At 43.1% G+C, this 23526-nt stretch overlaps 1 protein-coding gene and 1 long non-coding RNA gene across 2 annotated transcripts in view; both read right to left on the bottom strand.

Annotated features, from left to right (window-relative positions):
- The window catches only part of LOC127914274 (uncharacterized), a 34868-nt gene extending 28203 nt beyond the window's left edge, over nt 1-6665 (bottom strand). Inside the window, exons 1-2 of the long non-coding RNA XR_008087863.1 lie at nt 6016-6665; nt 5415-5718 (exon numbers count right to left, since the gene is read on the bottom strand). This is a non-coding gene — a long non-coding RNA (uncharacterized LOC127914274). The remainder of the gene's footprint in view (nt 1-5414; nt 5719-6015) is intronic.
- Nucleotides 6666-9008: 2343 nt separating this feature from the next.
- Nucleotides 9009-23526, bottom strand: part of LOC118364219 (eukaryotic translation initiation factor 3 subunit E) — a 40876-nt gene continuing 26358 nt past the window's right edge. The window contains exons 8-13 of the mRNA XM_035745554.2: nt 23218-23344; nt 22387-22488; nt 16275-16384; nt 10998-11100; nt 10334-10468; nt 9009-9220 (exon numbers count right to left, since the gene is read on the bottom strand). Coding sequence (XP_035601447.1) covers nt 9185-9220; nt 10334-10468; nt 10998-11100; nt 16275-16384; nt 22387-22488; nt 23218-23344 — 613 coding nt within the window. The 3' untranslated portion in view covers nt 9009-9184. The remainder of the gene's footprint in view (nt 9221-10333; nt 10469-10997; nt 11101-16274; nt 16385-22386; nt 22489-23217; nt 23345-23526) is intronic.

Here is a 23526-nt window from a genome sequence, read left to right as displayed (position 1 = left end):
TCTCAAGATCTTGCACACCAATGAGATGCTATTGAGCCCACACAACTACACTGTCTGAGCAAAGGACTACCTGCTTTCTGGTAAGTTGATTACAATAATGGGTGGGGTGAATATATTTTATGACATACATCATTGTTTTGTTAAATAGTAAATAGTAGCCTACAGCAAAGTGTGTTTTAAATCATTTATAATTTAACCATTTCTGCTAGTTAGCTCCCATGTGGGTTTTTAGCTTGCTTGAGCCTGCTAACTGAGGAGTGTTAATTCACCCGTTTCCATACATGTTTCATTTTAAAACATTTATCTTACAAAGGAGTTGTTTAATGTAACTGCTTAACTATGTATATGTACATGGAATTGTATTATTATTTTATTTTTTCTCATTTAATCTTTACAGGAAAATGCCACGGGCACTATCTGATGTGTGGAGATAGTTCACTGCAGCTAACGTAGAAGGAAAAGCTGTGTACATTTGCAAATACTATGCCAAATCATGTGACGAATGCAACAAAGATGCAGAATCATCTGGCCAAGTGCTTAAACTTCCCTCAGCGCTCACAACAAGCAACCTCTGACAAAAGTCCCTCTACTTCTATTTGAGGTGAAAATTATGAATCAGACACCTTATCGATAGCAACAGCTCATGGTCCTCCTGTAATCAGATGTTTTTTTGACTCAATGGAGGAACGTAGTCAAAGAAATGCTGATGACTGTCTTGCTCAAGCTGTGTATGCAACTGGTTCACATCTGATGCTCACAGGCAATGTGTATTGGAAGAGTTCTGAATGTTCTTCGCCCAGCATACACCCCTCCAACCAGACATGCTTTATCTATTAATTTGCTGGACACAGAGTTCAAGTGAAGGTCAAGCAAATCATAGAGAAAGCAGACTGTATTGCAATCATCTCTGATGGGTGGTCAAATGTTCGTGGACAAGGAATAATTAACTACATCATCTTCACCCCTCAACCAGTATTCTACAAGAGCACAGACAAGGGACAACAGACATACCAGTCTCTACATTGCAGATGTGCCGCAGGCAGTCATCAATGACCTTGGACCACAGAATGTATTTGCACTGGTGACAGACAATGCTGCGAACATGAAGGCTGCTTGGTCTAAAGTGCATGATTCCTACCTTCACATCACGGACAGCATGGCACTGAAAACAGCCAAGGAAATTGTTAGGTATGTGAAGGGTCATCAAGTTTCAGCAGCAATCTACCTCTCCAAGCAAAGTGAGAAGAATAAGAGCCTCACATTGAAGCTGCCCAGCAACACCCGTTGGGGTGGTGTTGTCATCATGTTTGACAGTCTCCTGGAAATGGCCATATCACAGTCAAGAGGATCTCCTATCAAGAGGATCCTACTGGATTATATATTTTGGGAGAGTGGTAAGCAGCCTGAATCTCCTGAAACCTATAGCAGTAGCCATTGCACGGATTGAGGGAGACAATGCCATCCTGTCTGATGTTCAGACTCCGCTTGCAGATGTAAGAGAAGAAATCCGTACTGCCCTGCCCACTTACTTCACTGTTGCTCCAAGCAGAGGAAACTGCAGTTATGAAATACATCAAAAAGCGTGAAGACTTCTGCCTGAAGCCCATACACGCCGCAGCGTACATGTTGGACCCCAAGTATGTTGGCAAGAGCATCCTGTCTGGTGCAGAGATCAACGAGGCCTATAATGTGATATAATTGCCGTGTCTTACCACCTTGGCCTGGATGAGGGCAAGGTTCTTGGCAGTCTGGCGAAGTACACCTCCAAGCAAGGGCTTTGGGATGGAGATGCAATATGGCAGTAGTGCCAGCATATCTCATCAGCCACCTGGTGGAAGGGACTTTGTGGATCTGAGGCTCTTTCCCCTGTTGCCTCCATCATCCTCCAAATCCCACCAATATCAGCCGCCTCAGAGCGCAACTGGTCCTTGTTTGGGAACACACACCAAAGCATGCAACAGGCTGACCAATACAACAGTTGAAAAATTGGTGGCAATCCGGAAAAATGTTAGGCTTTTTAAGCCTGACAATGAGCCATCCTCAACAAGGTTGAAAAGTGACAGTGTAGATGAGACCTCAGAGTCTGATGTTCAAGAGGTGGACATTGAGGAGGTCCAGGGAGAAGACATGGAAGCCTGAGAGGAAGACAACCAAAGCTTTAGTTTCTAGACTATCATTTTACAGATGTATGTTGAAAGCGTTTTTGGGAGATGCGATGGATCATTGGGGATCATTCAATATTCTCTTTATTTTGTTGTTCAGTGAAATCATCCCAATGTGAAGAGTCAACTCATTTAATTCAAGTTCAATTCATAACTAAATGTTTTTTTTACATTTCTATTGGAAAGATTTAATAATTTGCAATTATGTCTACTTATGATAAGGTAAAAGGTTCATGTTTCTGTCTCCATATGATATGGTAAATATATCCAATGTAAAAAACATCTAGATTTAAATGGTATTAATATTAATTTGCATATCTTTCCGTTAATTCCCATATATTCCCACGGAAAGTTTCCAACTCGATATTTCCAATATTCCCCAAAATGTGCAACCCTAGTGCTGTACAGTCTTTCACTACTATAGCCATTTCCTAGTAGTGGATTTACAAACTCCCCTGACCCATGGTGCATCTCTTCCTCCAGGCAACATTGGTACTTGAGTCTCTTTTTATGTAGTCAGCAGGTGGCATCATTAGCCAGAGAATAAAAATGAAAACCAATATCCTTGAGTGTAGCAATGATATCATAGGAGGCCTCATTGGCATGAGTTCCCCTTTTTTAGTGGGCGGGGTGGGGGAGTAAGGAGGTGTAAATCATTGGTTTAATATGAAGAGAAAAAAAACAATAACTACAGTGGAACAGGGGATTGAGTCATGTAGTAGAGTATAGGAGTTGCTTGCAAGACATGATCAAACCATTTACACCACAGATTCCCTTAATTTAGCCTTAGCCTGACTCTCTTACAGTTTGCCTTTGAACACAGACTGTTGCCGATGAAAACTGCCCTGCTTTTCACTCTTGCATTCCCATACACTTCCCTAGCTAATCCAATCATATACTCTTATGTCAACGGCTCTACTACTTATTTCAGCCAAATTATTTTAATTTATTTCAGCCTGAAAGGTAAAGACATTTGTTCCTCTACACACAGGATATTTTTCTTTACCCATAAAATATATATGCCTGGGGAGCTTAACGTGACCAATTCCATATTCAGTTTTTAAAATGTGTCTGGGACAGAACATTGCAGACTGATTTGGAAACCTCACTATGTTACTGCTGCTTGCCAGACATACTGTATGTAGAGCTGTCATAGAGAACCTCGAGGGCAAGGCACAAATATTCAGCCCTCTCAGTGCACATTGAACAGTGATCTCTCTCTCACATGCTTCTCTCAATAACCATAATAAATAAAGGAAGGAAGTGAAAACCTAAAGCTTTGCTGCCTGCCAGTGTGTGCTAAATGTCGCTTTTGGCCTCAGTTGGGCCATTCCATTCCAAAACAACAGGAACCAATCCTCCATCTGTACAAAACCCATACATTGCTGAGGGCTGGAGCATCCAGTTTGAGATGTTCAGAGAGTTTACGGTAATGTGTGTACAGCTCAGCCTAATCCCACCCTCAGGGTCAAATGTATAAATTAACCTTTTGCTATCACCTCCAGCCACCTCTCTCACACTCTCACTCTCTCACTCTCTCACGGGTTATACCTCTCTAGCCTGCTATAGCCAAAAGCATTTCAACCACTTCTATCAACAAACACACACACATGCCATTATCAATTTGCCTCTCTTCCTATAAGCATCTCAAACTTAACCAGTTCCACTCCGTGCCAAAAAGTTTGATCCCATTAAGAACATTATATTTATGGAGCATCTGAGATCACCAATCCTAGGAGAAAAATAGACGAGCAGAGAAAAGTGTGTGTGCCAGTACCCTATAGTGATTGCTTGATTATTTGCAGATGGGCAGTGGAAGGCTTGCAGCCAGGAGTGGAGGTTCCCCCTGGCATGCCTTGCATATGATTAAATGTGTGATTGCCTTACAATTTACAACCCCCCAAAAAAAAAAAAAGTAAGAAACAGCACACACACTGCAGATTAAGCAGTGTTCCCACTCTCCCTTGCCACCACTGGAGTAAGGACCTTGCTTATGCCACAGATCCAAGGGGGGCTGCTAACAGCAGGCACCCTGATGTCACAGTCTGCTCATTCATTCCACCTTGCTGTTTTTACCAATGGGCTAAATCCCCAGAGGCGATTGTTATGCGTGTACCAACTGTTCAAAGATAACTCTGCGGTTATGAGATCAATTAAATCCAGCTTAGGAGGTTGGAGAGGACGAATTCATGACAGGGGAAGGGGGTTCCGCATCTATTCATTAAAACTCCCACAATACGCCCCCCAAAGCCGCTGCGCTCGACAATAGATAGAGCCGCACTGCCATCTTTTCACCGTCTAGTCGCTGTAGCCTACTAAGCAGTACCACATTTAATTAAAGACACAGACCTCTCTTTGTTGGAACGGACAGTCGGACAGGTAAAAGCACAGAGAGCCCGAAGCAATGTGGGGTAGCCTAGGCTATTTGACCAAACGACTCACCAACCGCAACTATGTAAGAAACGCGAAGCAGATAACAATATCACAAATCTTATCAGGCATACTTGGGTCCGCAGCAAACAATGACCGTTATGTGTCCAAAACGCACATTTTGCGCATTTGCCAAAATGTCCCCAAAACATAAATTCAAGAATTACCTGTAATCTAGTAATACAACTAACTATGTATTGGAGTGGTGAAGTCTAGCCAATTTGTTACAATTTAGTAAAATATTTTCCACGTTGAACTCATGAAGTCGCGAACAGTTGCCTTGTAAAATATACCCACAGTCTGGGCAGACTCGGCTACTGGTTTACACCGCTGTGGCACTATTCGTTTTGGCGGGATGGATATATTAGGTGGCTCGAATCAATTTTTTCACTGCGCTTTTAATCTTATAGTGGCAGTTGGTTGATAATATCAGAGTGCATAAAACTCATCCAGGGGCTCACGAACGCACTTACCAGAAATGCATCACCTCAATCAAATACCCTAGCCCTAATCTACAGGATGCTGGACGGTCACTGTATCCTAATCAATACACTGCGCTCAGGGCGATGATAGTGTCAACGTGTAGGTGACGTGTTATGTCTGAATAAATTGACAAGGTAATTATCTAATCAATAAGAAGAGCCGGATATACAATGGCAACAAATGTTGATTCAACTGTTGGTCTCAAAATGTTTCATATTAGCTGTTCGACCATTTTTATTTTTATAATGTTGCTGGCTCAGAAACTATCCAAAACTTCTCGCTCTCAACTGTCACATTGGCAAGGATGATATATGCATATATAGACGATTTTTCACTTACCTCTTTTGTTCCTCCTCCAGCGATTTGACTGCGTTTGACAGTTGCTGTACTCCATACAGTGCAACACGATTAAAGCCAATGACAAAAGTCGAAACTGCATCTGGACGGCTGGTGTTCCGACTCGAATAAGAAGTGCCAGTGGTGTTTGGGATGAATTATCTGGTTCGTGTCCTCCAGTTTCTTGAATGATTCCAATTTGTCACACATTAAATGAGCAGCGACAACATAATATCTCACCACTGAATAATATCATTTTATGAAGTTTATGAAGTTCACCCTTCATTCACAAGTGTCCCTTTGAGTGCTGTAAAAATAAAGATATGGGTTATTGTGATAACAAATGTGACAATATCAACATCTATCCAAACACGGGAAGAATACTTGATCTATGGAGTTTAAGAGGCTAAGCCTATTGTATTTAAATACACTGCAATAATGAAAAAAAATCTGCCCCACGTGTTAATTTATTCTCCATTCTCGACAAAAGAGCCTGGTATGAAATTAATGCATAACATTCTAACGCTTCTCAAACAAGCAATAACCTTCCAATATAATGAGCGCAGGAAGCTGCGTTTAACAATGAACACAACATGAAACATACCTGCATATGTGACAGTCTAAATCCACTTCAGAAAGCCACAGTGGATTTGGAGCATACAGCATCACCTCTTGTATGAAAAGTTATTCTGAAGAGAACAGAGGTCCGAGTGATCTCCCTTCTCCCTGAGATGCACGCGAGTTTTATTCCGATAATACCTGCTTCCCCGGTGAAAGCGTGTCCTTCTTCAATTCAACAAACTTGTCTACACCATTCAGACGGCTTGTTTTACCTTGGGGTTTAAAGCAAAGGATATAAAGCCAGTAGATTCTCCTCTAGATTGTCTGCATCTGCGCTTCGAGCGGAGGTGAAGTGGTAGGTTACTACTGGTCCTGATGCTTGGGTTGCTTTCTCATATAGCTGCTCCTGTCACGTGGAGATCTCTGGGGCTGCTCAGAATTAGAAGCCCCTTGACCAGAGTGAAGTATTTTTTCTTATTATTTTAGATAATGAAGATGACACATGCTATTTAGCTGCCTAGGTCCTCTCACACAACACCGAGGCTCCCTCCGGGTCCTAGTGCAGGAATCAAATAACCCAGCCGTTTTGATTCTCGTGTGAAATGAGGCACAACACGTGACGTTTGAGTGGGGTATTGTTGTAAGCTATCATCACCCCTAGTTTGGAAGTTGAATGACCTATAGGCACTCTCAAATTCCAAATGAAACTTTACGTAATTTTTCTTTGTGGTTTGGAAACAGTTTGTTTGGTCGTTCAATTATGAACCATTGACCAATGAGAAGTGGTCTTGCTCAAAATGGGCCTATCACCGACATGTGTGCACCCTTTCTATCACATTTAACACCAACAGGAAACGTCTTCTCAACGATATATCTTGTCGGGAGTAGTACCTGCATGGTTAAACTGTTATTTCCGCCATATGACATATGTCTATTCACGTCTCAAAAAGCTAGTAATTGCATTGCAAGTTATTCTCATTTTAGGATTTTAAAGAAAACAGATGTATGGCTTTCGCGGATGTTTTTAATAGTCTAATTTGAATGGATAAATTGGGAAGACAATGATCATCATCAATGTTTTTTTTACCTTCGTCGTTGCGGTCATTTGCTCCCAAGAAACAAGAATGCATGAACTTCAAAAGCTGCAAAGGCCTTACTCTGGGAGAACGTCATGTGATTGGACATCTATTTGCTCCACTAATGAATGTGATATAAAGTTAGTTACTAACGGCTTAACAATCTACCTAAATCAATTGACACAAAACTAAAAACAAACCATTAGCCACTTGCATCACCTCAAAATACCTGAGGATAGGATAGGCCTACTACCTGCCCTGAAAAAAAAAGACAAAATCTCAGGTTAGGCCTTACTTCAGATTTCCTGATACCCACAAGGTCCAGTGTTCACCTCCTGTTCTGGTAGAAATAGGATGCAAATGCTGTACCCCCTTTGGACCACTAGGTGTGGCACTTAATCTTTTATTTATTCTAGGAAATTAGTTTGTCAGGTGCTTATCAGGACAACTGTTTGCCACCAAATGGGAAGCAATATCCTACTCAAAATAAAGTGTTAGGAAATGACCGAGGCCCAGGGGTTACAGATTGGTGTAAAGCATTTGTTACGCCCCATACGTAGTCCTTGTATAGAATGCACACATCTAAACCTTGGATGTTTTCTTCTGAAAAGCCAGAGGTCAATTCAGTCTGACCAGTCAACAAGAAAACAGTAAGGACCATCAAAATTTCAATTAATGTTATAAATCACTACCAAAGGCTTTGTAGTGAAAACCATTAATGGATAAGAGCGTCTGCTAAATGACTTTAATGTAAATGTATTTACCAATACCCTACTCGAGTTATATAACATTCAAACATAGCACGATTAAAAATTATTTATTGTAGACAATGGAGGGAGGAGCTGTGTCATATAGGAATATCAACCCACAGACAAAACCAGACCTTCCATGACATTTACCATTGTTACACATTGTCACGCTGGTTTTATACAAGACACAGGAGAAAAGGGGAGTGTTCTAACCTCAAGCAATAACACAATGCACGTTTTCCATTTCATCAGAGGATCCGCTTACAAACCTTTTGTGGGATGAAAACCTCAGACAATATGTAAAAACAAAATCGTGGAAGTTTCCCAGCCAAAACCAATAGTGAACTTCTGCCTGTTTATTACTTATTCTCGTGCAGTGACAGACATTGTGGTCAAAGGGTTGTTTGCGGCAAGTCTGGTATTGGTCTGGACATCCGACTAAAACAACACAGGAGAGTGCACTGGTAAGGTGAACAATAATTAAGGGCTAGGATAACTTATTTTCATGATGAGTCATGGCGAAGGACCGGTAAACCAATCACTTTATATCCTCCCCGCTGGCCTGGTCCAAGGTGACGTCAGTGTTTGAATCGTCTGGCTCCGAGCCCCGAGTGCCATGGAAGCAGGAAGCACCTCTTCCTTTCTCTCCAGAGATGCAGCAGCCTATGGAAGTTTCAGTCTACCGAAGGACCACCATACACACAAAAGTAGTCACCTACCTGAAACCATCTCCCTGTCAAAAACAAGGTAAAGTTGAGGTAAAGGGAAAGAAAGTTACATGAGAACACAGAAGCTGAAGGAAGAGTTGGTGAGAGCAGGAGGTGAGGAGCGCTAGAGGCACATTAAACTGATTCGTCTGACTAATGGAGGTTTACGAGTCCCTCATGTCCTCAGAGGGAAAGATGACTGGCAGAGAATATGACCACTATTAACTGTACATCACCTCTGTCTGCCCCCTCCTCCCACTTCCCCTGCTGTGTGACTGCCATGGTGAACTGGGCCACTAAAACACCATAAAACCCAATAGACTAAACAGTCATTCATCATTACAGCGCATACATGAGCCGTATCACCCAAAACAGTATTAACTGTCCCACTCAGTGACTTAATGCGCACATTAAAACTTCCAAGTATTACCAATGCAAAGTCAGACCACTTAGGCCTCAACCGCCATCTGTAATGTCCAGAAATAAAGCAATCATTGGTGGAAATGGTTTTCACACGTCTGTTTTATTGAATCACTGATGACTTGAACCAAGAAAAAAAAAAAAAAAAAAACTCTGCTCCTTGAGGGACAAGCAGAAAGAAAAGAAAAAAAACAGGATGTTGTTGCTGGATGGGAATGCTGTGTAGAAACAGGAATAAAAATATTCTCGGTGGTGTCTTGCTAAAAGCCAGTCTCTTGACCTGCCCAGTTGGGTGTCTAGGGGGAAAAAAGTTAGAGAAAGGGGAGGAGAGGTTAGACTACCAGTTGACAGACATACATTATTTTGTTTAAGATTTAATGAATTCTGTGTCCACATTACAAATAAATTACGTGACGAATTAGAAACAGAAATCCCCATGAGTGTATGTAGTCGTACACTTGAAGTGGACTTAAAATGGAATGCGTGCCGAACCCCCAAACAGCCCATCCAGACAGCAGGCAGTAAATTTATTAGAAGTGATTTGTAGCCCTGAGGATGTAATGACACTTGTTTGCAGTCTCTTGTCTAACTACAGAAATCACTTAATGAGGGCCTCTGCTTTTACTGAACAGAGTTATAGCAGCGCTCTTACTGCAGATAGTCAAACAATAGGGAGGTGGTAACTAAACACATCAAAAGATACCTACTCAGAACTGGACATTTAAAGGGGGGACATTTAAAGCACACTAGTTGGCCCCGTCGTGATTAGATAGTTATTATAAATACAATCTGAGAGGGTCGGGGAGGTGGTGGACTGACTCGTTTAAAAAAAGGTTAAGAATCTGTTTGACTGTGGTTTTCAAGGAGCACTGCTGGCGTGGGGAGAGGATTGGGCTCAGGGATGTGCGCGATCAATGAAGATCGCCTTCGTGGAATAGTCTTACATACCATTCATACACATTCAAGATCAAAACAGACCGAAATTTGGACCCCAAGCCAAACATCTGTGGGGACCTGTACTAAGTGGAGGGAACTCCGTAGTCTGAGTAATGTTCAGTGAGGCTAGTGTGAGAATCAACCTTATTTGCACAGAGGTAGCTGAGTCACAGCCCTGTTTTACAGCGGTGTTGACATCTACCTTGTCATTAGGCCTATGAAGATCAAAGGGATGATGAAAGTGCCCGCTAGCTCCGTTAAAAACTGCTCTTACTGGCTGATTCCGTGTCAAGTGGAACGTTTTGTTGAAGATGGTTCGCCGACATTCTTCTAGCCCCGTTCTCTGAGCTGATCATTTCAAGAGGGCTTTGAACTCTGTCACCCACGTAAGAGACAGTCAGCTGGAAAAGGGAATAGGTAGTCTAGTCTTTGACAAGGGATGGGAGGGTGGGTAGTGGTGACAACTCGCTTACCTCGTTCCTGCTGGCATGGGCCATCTTCTTCTCGATGTTCATGGCCAGCATCTGGCTCCTGAAGGACAGGCTCTTTGTCTTCTCAATCACCTGCTGGTACGGCGACACAGCGTTGTTCCCCATCACCACATGACCCTGGATAAGAACAGGACAGGGCGAGGGGCGCACAGTTAGGCCTAAACACACAGCTGGGAGAGCCAATCACATCTGGTCTCAGACACCGTACCATTAACCGCCAGCCTCTCGGACACATTTATGTAAATCTCAGTACACATCAAGGTAATTCTGTCATTCCAGACTGAGTGGCTAGGGTATGATTTGATGATTACAGAGAACTCTGCGCCGTGACGGGTATGCCAAAACATGCAAAACCCAATGTGGAGGAAAACAAGGACATAAAAAGGTTAAGGTATTGTGGTTGCTTACTTCATACTGTGTTGATTTCCCTCCTATTATGATAATGGTAGACAAATCCCATGCCTTGGTATTCTCATCTAAAATCATTCTACAGTTATGCACTTATACTGCATCTTGAGGTACACCGCAGAATAAGCTCCTCGATTAGCAAGGAGTTTTAAAAAAATAAAAAAATAAACTTAACTAATCAATTGCGTGGGAGCCGAGGTCATTGATTGACGAGGAAGACGCAGGGTGTCAGTCTTACCAGTTTGGAGTCTATCTTGGCATCCAGCCTGGCGTTGCGGATAAGGTTGACAATCCATCTCTCCGCCTCCTCGGGGGTCATGTTCAGCTTGTCTGCCAGCATGCTAAGGAAGAGCAGAGGAGAAACCGGGTTTTTAGAAGCAGAGTGGAACAATACACGTGTTCGCCGATTAAATAGGTGGTACAGACATTTAGTTGCTAATTGTTTAAAGAAAAGTTCGTACACACATACGACGTCACATTAATCAATTGGGGCGTGGAAAGGTGTGCCCCTCTGTCCAATGAGGCCATTTCTGGGCAATATTTGTCCCTTTAGGGGAACCTTTTTGTGCCCAGGGGCAAAAGTTCAGTACAGACTCTAATGTACTGAAGCAGACCGTAGAAAAGACCACTCATCCACCCAAGGAAAAAAAGCCAAGATTAACAGTGTACAAAACATGCTCTTTCCATCAGACTGATCATGTAAATCCAGGTGAACGCTATGATCTATAATTGCAGTCACTTGTAAATCCACTTCAAATCAGTGTAGAGGGAGGCGGCATGTTTGAAGTCAACATGGGCCAGCATCCCTGTGCAACACTTGCCACCTTGTAGAGTCCATGCCCCGATGAATTGAGGCTGTTCTGGGGGTAAAAAGGGGGTGCAACTGTATATTAGGAAGGTGTTCCTAATGTTTTGTACACTCTGTGTATATGACAATCCTTTTCAGTGGATGTCTGATGTCATACCTCCAGATTTGCTACACTACTCAATATGATGAATGGGCTGCATTAGGACCGTAACAAAGCTAACAGGACAACGCTAATACAATACTAAGTCATACACATTCTTAGGCTAAAAGGCATATAAAGTAAAATACAATGACATGTCAAAGCAATGGGATCAGGGGAACAAAGCAAATGGTCTTACGTGAACTAGAAAAGAGGATGTAATGACTCCCCAGGCTAACTCATTTAGGAGTCCGTTGGAATCCCGGGTTTCTCTCCCCCAGTCACTTTACTCTTTGATGTTCTCTCCTGGACACACACACTTACATTCTCCCCACCTGGCCCAGAGCCTGCCATGACAGAGTGGGACCTGCTACTGTCCCCCAAATGAAAGCCAGGTTGCTGCCGGGGTGCTCTTTGATAGAGCGGTGGGACATGGATGTGTCACCAAGAGAGAGAGGTGGGGGGCGCCTGGCACTCTTTGAACCAAAGCCTCTTCCAGTGCAGCTGGCCTCCCTTGCGGCTTTGAAAATAACTAAACCCCCTTGATACTACCACCACCACCTAGACCCACTCTTTCCCGCCCTCCACGTTTCCTGCTGGTCCCCCATTTCATATTAGGGGCCTATAAATATACCCATTTCTTCCACCACCACAAGTTGTACAGCTAGTTCATTCTCATCCCACAACCCAGTCACCTAACACACAAATGGAACACACTCCGCTTTGAATGAACCTCATCAATACGCTCGTTTAACAACAGATACTAGTGTGCGAGAGACCGTGAGTACTGTATGAAAAGTGCACCCCACTAAATATAATTTCATGCTCCATTAATCAAGTTCCTTCTCCCCCACGGAGGAGATCGGAGAGACAGACCGGTGAGTAAGCCAGATCCTCGCTGCCCCAAACCACCTCTCACGCTATGGGTTCAGACCCAGTCCACAATAGTCGCCAATACCAGCAGGCCCGTTTCAACTGTCACTTCCCAAATGCTGACTTCTTTAAGACTTTCTCCCTCGTAAATTCCCATTTGGAAATAACCTCATTTGGGATAATGTTTGCCTTACCTCAAGGCCGACAGCAAAAACACATTCTCGCCACTCTGACCCAGCTTGGCATCTTTTTTGAAAAACGTAGCAAAACCACGTACAGAGGGGGTTGAAATTACATCAATGTCTGAAAGGGGCATAAAAAAAACCACAACAAATAATAAACAGCATTACCTCAGCATAAAGAGGCACTGCCTCGGGGCATTCCAAGTAACAAGAGCGTGATGATCCATCACCACTTTCACCACAGCAGTGTTGAAGGAGGTGGGATACCAGAAGAGAAAAACACCAGTTAAGCATTGATTAACGTTGAATCCCCACGGGCTGGAGGGGCACGATCAACCTGTCACTCACACCCAAATAACTAAATCACACCCCCCCCCAATGCGTCGGCCGGACAGCCGATTACGGCAAAATGCTGTGGAAAACGAAATTGCACTTACGGCTCATTATGAAGGACCTAGCAAGCAGGAAAACTGTCAGTTGTCCACTCACGTGAGTTTAGGTTGTGATGGCTAACATGTGTCTGCCATTCAGGAGTGACACAAACACTAAGGAGAGACAGGCCGCGCCAGTCGGGGCAAAAAGACTCTGGTGTAGGTCTATAACAAATGTTCATGAAGTGTAAACTCGGCAGATTGATTGATAATTACAGCAATTTTCACAGCAAAAGCCAATGCATTTAACAGACAATCTGTGTTTAACAAAGTCTAACAGTAGTAGGCGTTATCCAACTTTTAAATCCCTTGAAGACTGTACATAAGTCAGTCAAGAAACAGGGTAGGTGGACAAACTGCGTCTCCACCCTAGTCCTGACACTCGCCACAATTTAATTAAATGATCCGTTTCAAAATGTAACCCCAGAGATTTGCGATTGCCGCAGAGGGGTACGAATAGAGTGTTTGTTTGGCAATTCCATCAAGTGGAGGGCACATGTCAGTCAAACCAGACTCAGATCCGAGATCAAGACAAACATGATCCTGTTTCCTCACAGGGAGTTCACCTCGGCCCTAACTCCCTGCAGAATGTGATCTCCCCAGCATACCACAGTAACACGCAGTGCCCCGGGTCTTAACTTTTATCTTAACCTGGAGCTCCAGAAGATGGGGAAGGGGATATGAATGGAAGAAGGGGGGGCAGACCTAAACTCAAATATAGACATATCCCTTGGCCCTTAAGCCAACTAGACAGCCTACTTGACTGGTTTTGTTTTACACAGCCATAGCCCTGTTCCTGGGGGGGTCTCGCTTTCATTTCAACCTCTTACTCACTCTGGCTTCTCAGCGTTCAATTTCAGGCTGGGGCGACGGAAATACTCCTGTGAGTCTCTCAACCACCCTCACACTCGGGGAGAGGTTAGGCATGGGGGGGAATAACTGTGTTAGAGAGGGAAAACTCCCATAGAAGTGCCCCCCCTTCTTAAAGTGGCTGGGCTCAGACGAATGCATTGTTAAACACTACCATATGATAGCATTAAGTAAATCCAAGCCATTTGGAACGACCCCCGCTTTCAGCTTGTTGGGGTAAAATACATTTTTCGGGAAAACGGAAAATGACCGTGTGGTCTTTCTAATGACTCAATTGTGAAGTGGAAAGATCTTCCATTTTACATCCAAGTCCACAACAATACTACTCCAACTATCAGAGAACTTAAGTGTTAGGAAAACATTTTGAGTGATGGGAAAAGACATCCACTACCTTTCCATGTGCCACATTTCAATGTCAGCTGACAGACTGTCTTATGTACATACTGACAAAGTCACTGGACAGTGTACCAATTGGGGTCAATGAAATACGACTGGCTACCAACATTCAAAGGAAGTCAAATATGGTAATATTAAGTTTGTGACTTCAAAAAATGAAAACCAAATTGTAAAAAGTCTAGACAAAAGGATATGTGGATGCAATTACGGAGCATAAGATCAAATCGTGGGGTCACATTTTCACTGCCTCCTTTTTTACATGAGCCTTTCTGCATAAACTAACTAAATTACCCGCACTTCTGGTCTACTTTTGTCCCATGCCATGGGCAAAAAAAGCAAGCTAAATATCTGTGAAACCTTCATAGCCAACAGCTGTAAAAATGTCTCATTAAAAACAGGCATCAGATTCACTTGAGTCCATGCTTGGATGCAGAGAGCTTCTGGGTAGCTGACTAATGACATGGAATTTGAGCGTTTGTCAAAAATAAACTACGTGTTCTGTCCATTGTCATCGCAACGATTTTAAATAAACACGGAAATCCCTGACACTGCCGATCGCCGCTGTGTTTGCACCTCAACTCAGCTTGTTACCTCAGCTAACAAATACCTACAAACACAGGAGAGAAAAAAATTGGAAAAGTCACAATTCAACTTCCTACTGTTACCACTAACCTTTGTGGTCTTTAACAAGTAAATATATCCAATTGCAGCAAGTCTGCCAAAAAAAAAAAAAAAAAAGAGCCGGGACTCCTAATCAATTCCAGACAATCTGGAGATTGACAGAGCCCTATCGTGTTCCATGGTTCAACCTTGACTACAGACCCCCACAGCTCCATATAACAGGCAGTGCAATCATTTCTGTCAAAAGTTACAATTCATTCACCCTTTCCATTCAATGTCCATTACAGCAAATTCCAAATATTCCATTCAAAGTTTGAGTCTAACCATTTTTGCCTTAGTACAGTTACTATATCTTTCTCAACACATTTCCATAAGCACAAATGTCCAGTGTAGACTATGCTTTTAGAGGTAAAAAATAAAAAAGTATCAGACTAGAGTGCACCTAATCTGCATTCGTTATTTTCTAGAATTGATGCACAAGAGGTAGCCAAATCCTTAATTGTGGACCATTATCTTTACTCCCTAATGCTCACCATAATTAGCATCGACTAAATGTATTGTTTTGAGGACTATCCAAGGCAAATTTATTATACTGGATGTGACAAGGCTTAGGAAGCGAGTGAAAAGAAGCACTTCAGAACCCTCTGAACACCAGCCGCCCTGACCCAGCAAGACTCAGAAGTGGAGCTAAGCAGTTCCTCTCCATCAGCAGCTGGCAAAACCTGAAGCCATCAAGAACCTGACCTCTCCCTGAGAGAAACTTGTCCCTGGTTTGGTCTCTCACTCAGGTGGTCTTTAAAGTTTAGTGAGCAGAACAACCAGGAAGCCGTTAATGCTCCATTGCCTAATCCATAAAATATATATGTGGAGATGAGTATTTGACTGGGGAAGGGGGCAATAAACACTTCTGTGGGGGGCATTCCTGTAATCACTCCACATATCCACCCACCCTCTTCCTGCAGTTGGTCTGCAAAGCAAGCTCATTGGCTGGTGATGACCTTCCTGTGTAAGTCTTTAGCTAGTCTAAGCTGACCACTGCAGTGCAATGTGCACATCTTAGCATTTGGACAGTGATGGCAAATAACGGTCTAGCAAAGACTGATCTCTTGCAATGTTCACCATACTTAAGTCCTGCAGCACCTTTCCTTTCTGTCAGTTCCCCAACTGGTGCTTTATGTCACTCCTTTGGTCTCACCTGATGCTGATGCACTGGTGGATCCTGCAGAAAGTCTCAAAGATGAACAGACGGGCATTCTCAATGAAGTCCTCCAGGCAAGCCACCAGGAAAAAGTCATTCACAAGCACCTGGAAGAGATGGAGGGAAATAAAAGTTAACAGTAACACAAATATTACTGAGTATTTGTCTGTGTATGCATTTCTATAAAATACCACTGCAGGGTTTCAGGAAAGTAAAGCAGTTAAAATGAGGACAGAGTTAAATGACAGGTAAGCTAATTTGTAAACTCATTACTGCAAGTAATCCCAGGCCACTCGGGGTGCTCCAAAAATCGACCACAAATCTTTTAATTCAGCTGCCTCCACATGAAAACGAGAAACAAGAACGGAGCCAGCCACTGACCACAGTGGCTGTGACTTATCACCATTCATCTGTGCCCAGGGGTGCAGGGTCAATTGTGCAGTGCGGGAGAAACCAATTTATACACCAAACTCTCATGGGTTCTACAGCCACCAAAGGGGCAAGAACACCCTCTGCTCAACATTAGAACACATGGGCTAGGGGCACTTCCAGGTCTAGCTACACTGACAGACGGGCTACACAAAAATTGCAAAGTTTACACCGCCATAAAAAAAGCAGTCAGACAGAGCTACTTTAAGTGTTCATGAACCCATTGTGCATTCAAACGTTGCTTCAAAAGGCATACATTCCTCTGTGGTCATTACTGCGTTCCTACTGTCTTTGAGCACTAGTTCACATCACAGACCTCAGTCTTCATAAGTTCTCCAAGAACTCAAAACTCTGTTTGCCTAAAGCTTAGAGCTGTTTTCACCCTCCATTTCTGCTTGAAGAAAACTCAATTACACAGCACTATCAGGCAACACCACATTTCAGCTATGACAATGCTTATCTACGCATGATAAACTTTGAACAGCCAAGTGTCCTAATCACTGTCATCTGGGATTTCAGGCCAAGATCCTCAAACAAGTTTTGAAAGGGCTAGAAGTGGGCTTTTATGCCTAATCTGATGAGCTCAACTTCAAATCGGGGGGCTGCTAGGAGAAAAAACACCAGGCGCTTACTTACATGACAGGGGGCGGATTCAAATAAGACTGGTCTCTCCACTTCACTTTTCAAATCAATTGCCACTCACTGTTGAAGGTTGCAGTGAAGACAGGGAAGTTGGAAAACAGTACCGATATCTGACTATTACAGCAATCAGTATCACCCAGAGTAATGTAGCCCTTTTGTTCTCCTCAATGACGCCAAACTGATGCATTACATATGCAACCATCACTCCACAAATTTGACTGGATATTCTTTTTCGTGGCGTGTGTCTGTCTGCAAAACCCCCCTGCCTTTATTGCTTTCAAATGAGGCCAGTTTGTGAAAATGTTTGCAGACCCATCACACTTAATGCACTTAAAAGGTGGAGTGCAGCAGCTTAACTGTTGCACAGCCACCCACCTCGACAGACAGGTGGTCCTGCATGTGAACGGAGCGCGCTCTGATTAACCCTTTGGCGTATACAACCACATATTTGCGATAATTGTTGAGTGGTCCCTGCAGCAAACCATCCCAAAAATGTGATTGGAACAGTAGCAGCTGAACATATGGATGCTAAAACAGCATTGTCTGTAAAGCATCTAAACAATATGTACTGATGGGAAATAAAGGTCTTCAATCGTATTCCTGAAATTCACCTTTTATTGTAAGAAATGCTAACGTCATCATCCAAACATTACACATCCACAGCCAAACTCATTCCATAAACCAGTCTAAATAACAGATCCCCCCCCCCCCGGCCGGCCAGCCAAACCCTAGCCTAACTCGGACGAAACTGGGCCAATTGTGTGCCGGCTTATGGGTCTCCCAGTCAAGGACAGCATGGGATCGAACCCGGGTCTGTATTGACTCCTCAAGCGCCGCAGTGCCTTAGACCACTACACTACTCGGGAGGCCGTGCAAGGCCCGTTCTCACTAGAGATGCGCAATGTCTCCATACTTGATCTGGGGAAACACTGGGGAAGTGCTTGGGCACTATCTGACTCAGTAAAGCCTCAAATTGTGCGCAACAGTGAAATGGGCTACTTCATGTGTGAATTCATTTACACACCAACTCAAATTTCTAGAAAATAATTTGCAATTGACAAGTTCAACCATAGCCTATAGATAATTAGCAGGCAGCATGCCTTGGTTTGAAGGCAGCGGGGGTTAACTGTCCTGCTGCGTAACAAATCAGTAGATTGACAAAAAAAACTTGATGGGGCAACTTTTACAGATATTTGGAACTCATGGGCGAAAAAGCTGAAGGCTTGTGTGTGTGCTCGACCTGCTCTGAGAAGACTGACAGGACTTGCTGCTGACAAGGTAAGGCAATGCTGCTGAAGCACCTTAAGGAGAACTGGTCTCCAACCTGAGGAGTAACAGGGAGCAGCATCTGCGCCAACCACATGAAGTCTCTAAACAAGACCCCAAGCAGGGAAGTCGAGAACAACCTAGAGGGCTCTTTAAAAGTGTGCGAGTGTTCAACGAGCTTGGTGATTGAGGGCATGTGTAAAGTCTTCGCTGAAATGGGATACAGTTCCAATATTGTTGGTTGTACGTCATCTAGCGATTGCTGCCGCCCCCACCCACCGAGGCATTTGCACAGGAAAGATGGAAAGATATCAGTGGTCCTTCTGTGGCTCAGTTGGTAGAGCATGGCGCTTGTAACGCCAGGGTAGTGGGTTCGATTCCCGGGACCACCCATACGTAGAATGTATGCACACATGACTGTAAGTCGCTTTGGATAAAAGCGTCAGCTAAATGGCATATATTATTATTATTATATTATTTTGAGGCAGTGCTTTGGATACTCTGTCAGAGCAAATTTGTCAGAGAAAAACTATCAAATAAAAAAATATATCTATACAAGTTAGTTTAGGTATGGGTTCCTCATTCGTTAAGAATCAGACTGGGGGAGCTAGAGGCTCTTTATATTAGCTTAAAAATAGATAAGATGAAATGGGACCTTCAGTAAAGGCTAGACAATTTACTTCTGTGAAAGAGCCATTTGATCAGGCCAGATGTTTTTCCATTGAGTGTTTATCATCAAGAAGCAGAGGGGGCAGAATAACCCAAAGTTTAGCCTTTGATTTATCTGCAGGTCCAAATTAACAAATCATTTGGGAAATCTCAATTATACCCTTGTATGCACAGAATGAGGCTGGGAGATTATATTCTCTGAAATCCACACAGAGCACTGCACCAATTAGCACACCTGCTCAGTCTCCAGAACATGTCCAGCCCCTCTTCAGTAAATGAGCAATCTCCTGGGAATATTAAATCAAAGCACCACATAATTTACCTCAAATGATTGACAAATTCACACAATTATGAACTTCTGACCTATGTTAGGAGTGGATGAAACAAACCACAAGTTGTAAATATGTTCACAGGGACATTATCAACACTCACACCTAGGAAATCTTAATACCAATGGTGTATTACTAGTTCATTGTGTTATTCCACAGCATTTCAATCAGAGTGGTTTAGTCTTCGACCTACACTCGAAGATTCTGAACTGAGTGATACGCTGGAAATACTACTCCCAGAAATTCCCCAAATGGGCAGCTAGCGTCTGATTAAAATAAAACAAATCCCAACATTACCTTGGATACTTTTTCCTTGTTTGGCCACAGTTGTCTAACTCAGTCTCCTCATGCTATGAACAATTATGCCTAAATGTAATATCTTAAAGTGTTAGCATGAACACTTATTTGAGTTTTGCTACAAAAGGAGACACTTTCATTCCCATGCATACAGCTTTGTCTACAAACTGCAACCTTTCTAAAATTGCTTTCACAACAGAAGCCTTCTGTTGCTGCAAGGATCCATCCTTCTGCTGGTGCGCCACAACGTATTTCAAATAAAAGGTGAAACATTGAGCCGAAGGGCTTAAAAATCAGCCATGGTGGGAACAGATTAAGTAGATCATTTCTCTTGCCATCCACATGTACTAGAGAAGTAATTCCTCTTGCCGAAGGGTCTTACCTTGTACCTCACATTATTTTGTAGTACTAATATACTCTTAATGAGGGGCTTCAATTCAAATCAAGTCTCTGGCTGGTCCGCACAAACGAAACAGCCTTCCTGTAAAATGTCTGTCTTGTTTCATAAACTGGAATAAAAGGATTCCAGAAATGTTCCATACACACAAAAGGCTTCTCAAATTATGAGCACAAATTTGTTTACGTCACTGTCAGTGAACATTTCTCTTTTGCCAAGATAATCCATCCAACTGACAGATATGGCATATCAAGAAGATGATTAAACAGCATGATCATTACACAGGTGCACTTTGTCCTGGGGACAATAAAAGGCCACTAAGATGTGCAGTTTTGTCACAACACCACAGATGTCTCAAGTTGAGGGAGTGTGCACTTGGCATGGTGATTGCAGGAATGTCCCCCAAAGCCGTTACCAGAAGATGTAATGTTAATTTCTGTACTATAAACCCCCTCCAACGTCATCTTATAGAATTTGGCAGTACGTCCAACCAGCCTCACAACCGCAGACCACGTGTAACCACACAAGCCCAGGACATCCACTTGTAGTTTCTTCACCTGCGGGAATGTCTGAGAACAGACACCCAGACAGCTGATGAAACTGAGGATTGTTTCGGTCTGTAATAAAGCCCTTGTGGGGATAAACTAATTCTGATTGGCTTGGCTCCCAATTTGGTGGCCTATGCCCTCCCAGGCCCACCCATGTGAAAGCCAACTAACACGCTGACCACACCACTCGCATCGGGAGCCGCGCAAAATAAAGTTACACATACGTTATTCAAAGTTGATTGCCAACCGCCATATAAAGTCCAAAGAAGAAGCATTGAGGAGAGATTACTAGAAACAAACTCAGTTTACCCTTTTTATCAAAATGTGCGTAGCGGCACATGAACGAGCGGTCTGGTCAGCACGTAACTTAGAAATTAACTGGATTTGTTAGCCATCTATACCTAGTGGCAAATAACTAGCTAGCATAAAAGAACGCTAACAATCACTATGGAAACTGAACATAAACCAGAGATAGGTCATTAGTTCAGATTGGTATGCAGAGATGAACTAAGTTCACCACCTACTACAGTCTGCACGAGTGAAGAGTTCTGCAGGAAGCAGCCACGGCAACAACCACCGGTAACCCTCCCACCATTCAATTTGACCCATCACAAAATGGTGGTTGGCGTTGCCCAGAGTCGTTTTTGTACATTTTGAAAAATGTCCTCTTCACAGTCCACCGCGAGCCAACACCTGACAAATAGCTGGCTCATTATTACCAAATTTTTGGCACTGAGGACCAGGCCTAGATGGACAAAGGCGTTGCTGGAAGCAAAGCGCAGCCTTTATTTTTAGCTGATGCACTAGTCACTTCAATGGTAGTACACATCAAGCCATTACACACCAAAACGGAAATAAATTATCCCAATGGCTGTCTATGACACATCTCTTGAGTGTCTGAACGCCTCTGCATAGACCTTTGCTTATAAAGCTTTTACTGTTAACTACCAGGCTGATGGACAATTACACGCCATCATAAAAATCTGTCCAGACCAATGAGTCATAGGGTTTCCCAGAGGACTTCTGTATCACGGGGCGGCAGGGTAGCCTAGTGGGTAGAGCGTTGGACTAGGAACCAGAAGGTTGCAAGTTCAAAACCCGAGCTGACAAGGTACAAATCTGTCGTTCTGCCCCTGAACAGGCAGTTAACCCACTGTTCCTAGGCAGTCATTGTAAATAAGAATGTGTTCTTAACTATTCTTAAAGGTAAAATAAATCACCCAAGTGACCTAATACAATTCTACCATCGGACAATATGTATAAGCCCATGTATAAAAATACATTTAAAAAAAGCCCAACGCTGTGAGAAAGCATGAGGTTGGCCAATCTTGCATGTTCACGTCTGTCGTTTACGTCTGTGCTAGCTACAAGGGAACGTTGGAAGGACTGGTTGGCCAATCCAAATCTCTCTGTAAATCAAGGAATATATAGAGAGCGGGACACAGAACAACCATTCTGAAAAGGATAAATTCCTCAAAATCTATTGCACATTGATGAGTGGGTGCGTGCTGGGGGGGGCAGCTGGGACTTACCGACTCACACTCCCTCAGTTTCTTCTGAGCGCTGTCAAAGTCAAAGTTCACATACAGGCACTCCACAAACTCTGTGATGGGATCTTTGTAGGTGTAGGACTCCTGGAAATGGAAAAGAAGATTTCTAACAATTTGCACATGCCGGTGTGTGCTCTCTTTATTGTTCCGCAGTGGACATAGCACAGGTTCGACAGGCAGGGCAGCATGCCTCCAACCCATTACTAAAAACAAAAGTCAAATGTGGAGAACCAAACAGTAGAATTTACAAGGCAGTGAATAAAAGCAGATTCAAAAAGTCCCCTAAACAATTTCAAACCAATGCTAGGGGGGGAGAGACCCAAGAAGACCAAAAAGACAGAACAAGCATAGAGCACATGTTTTAATGATTACACAGAGCACACCGAGACGGCGCTTATTTAGCTTTCAGAGCCATTGATCTCTGAAGAAGCTACCGATGTTGGGTTTGGGAAGAAATCGGTACTCTACAATCAGACCGTCTGCTGCCATTTATCAAATGTAATGGGTTCAAGACCTCTAGCCAGGACCAGATATCTGATAGAATATACTCTAAGAGAAGCATGTTTATCAGCCAAGGCGTTACACTGCTCATAGATGTGTGGATTCTGGCCTTTAATGGTGTTGGGTTAAATGCAGAAGACTTTTCAGTTGAATGCATTCAGTTGTACAACCTTTCCCTAATAGTTGGTGACATCGTGTGTCAAAATGGCCAATCCTACACTGACTGAGGTTGGCTAACATGTTACTGTGATAGAACATTTGTAAGAAATGTTTGAGAAATTGGGGTAAGGAATGTGTTCAGATTGTTTTTACCTGCTGTATGACCTTGACCAGATCTTTCAGGACCTGACGCCGCTTGCGAACGTCTTTGTTTGTGATGACAGCAGTGGTCAGGTAACGCAGGATGTGTGGGCACATGGTCTGAATGGCGTTGAGGTACCTGAAATGACAAAAAAAAGGTTATGACAAGAACAAATAATCAGGAGTCTTAAGGACTGGAGGAACTACATGGCAACAAAAAAAGTGAGTTGATTTTTACGGAGGTGAAGGCTATACGAAGTTGATCAACTTTTGGTATATGCATAGGTTGAAGGGCATAAAGGTCTATTTTTGATACACAAT

This window comes from Oncorhynchus keta, chromosome 31, assembly GCF_023373465.1.
Source record: "Oncorhynchus keta strain PuntledgeMale-10-30-2019 chromosome 31, Oket_V2, whole genome shotgun sequence".
Lineage (NCBI taxonomy): Eukaryota > Metazoa > Chordata > Actinopteri > Salmoniformes > Salmonidae > Oncorhynchus > Oncorhynchus keta.
The sequence above is the reverse complement of the archived record's forward strand: the minus strand, read 5'-3'. Positions and strand labels throughout refer to the sequence as shown.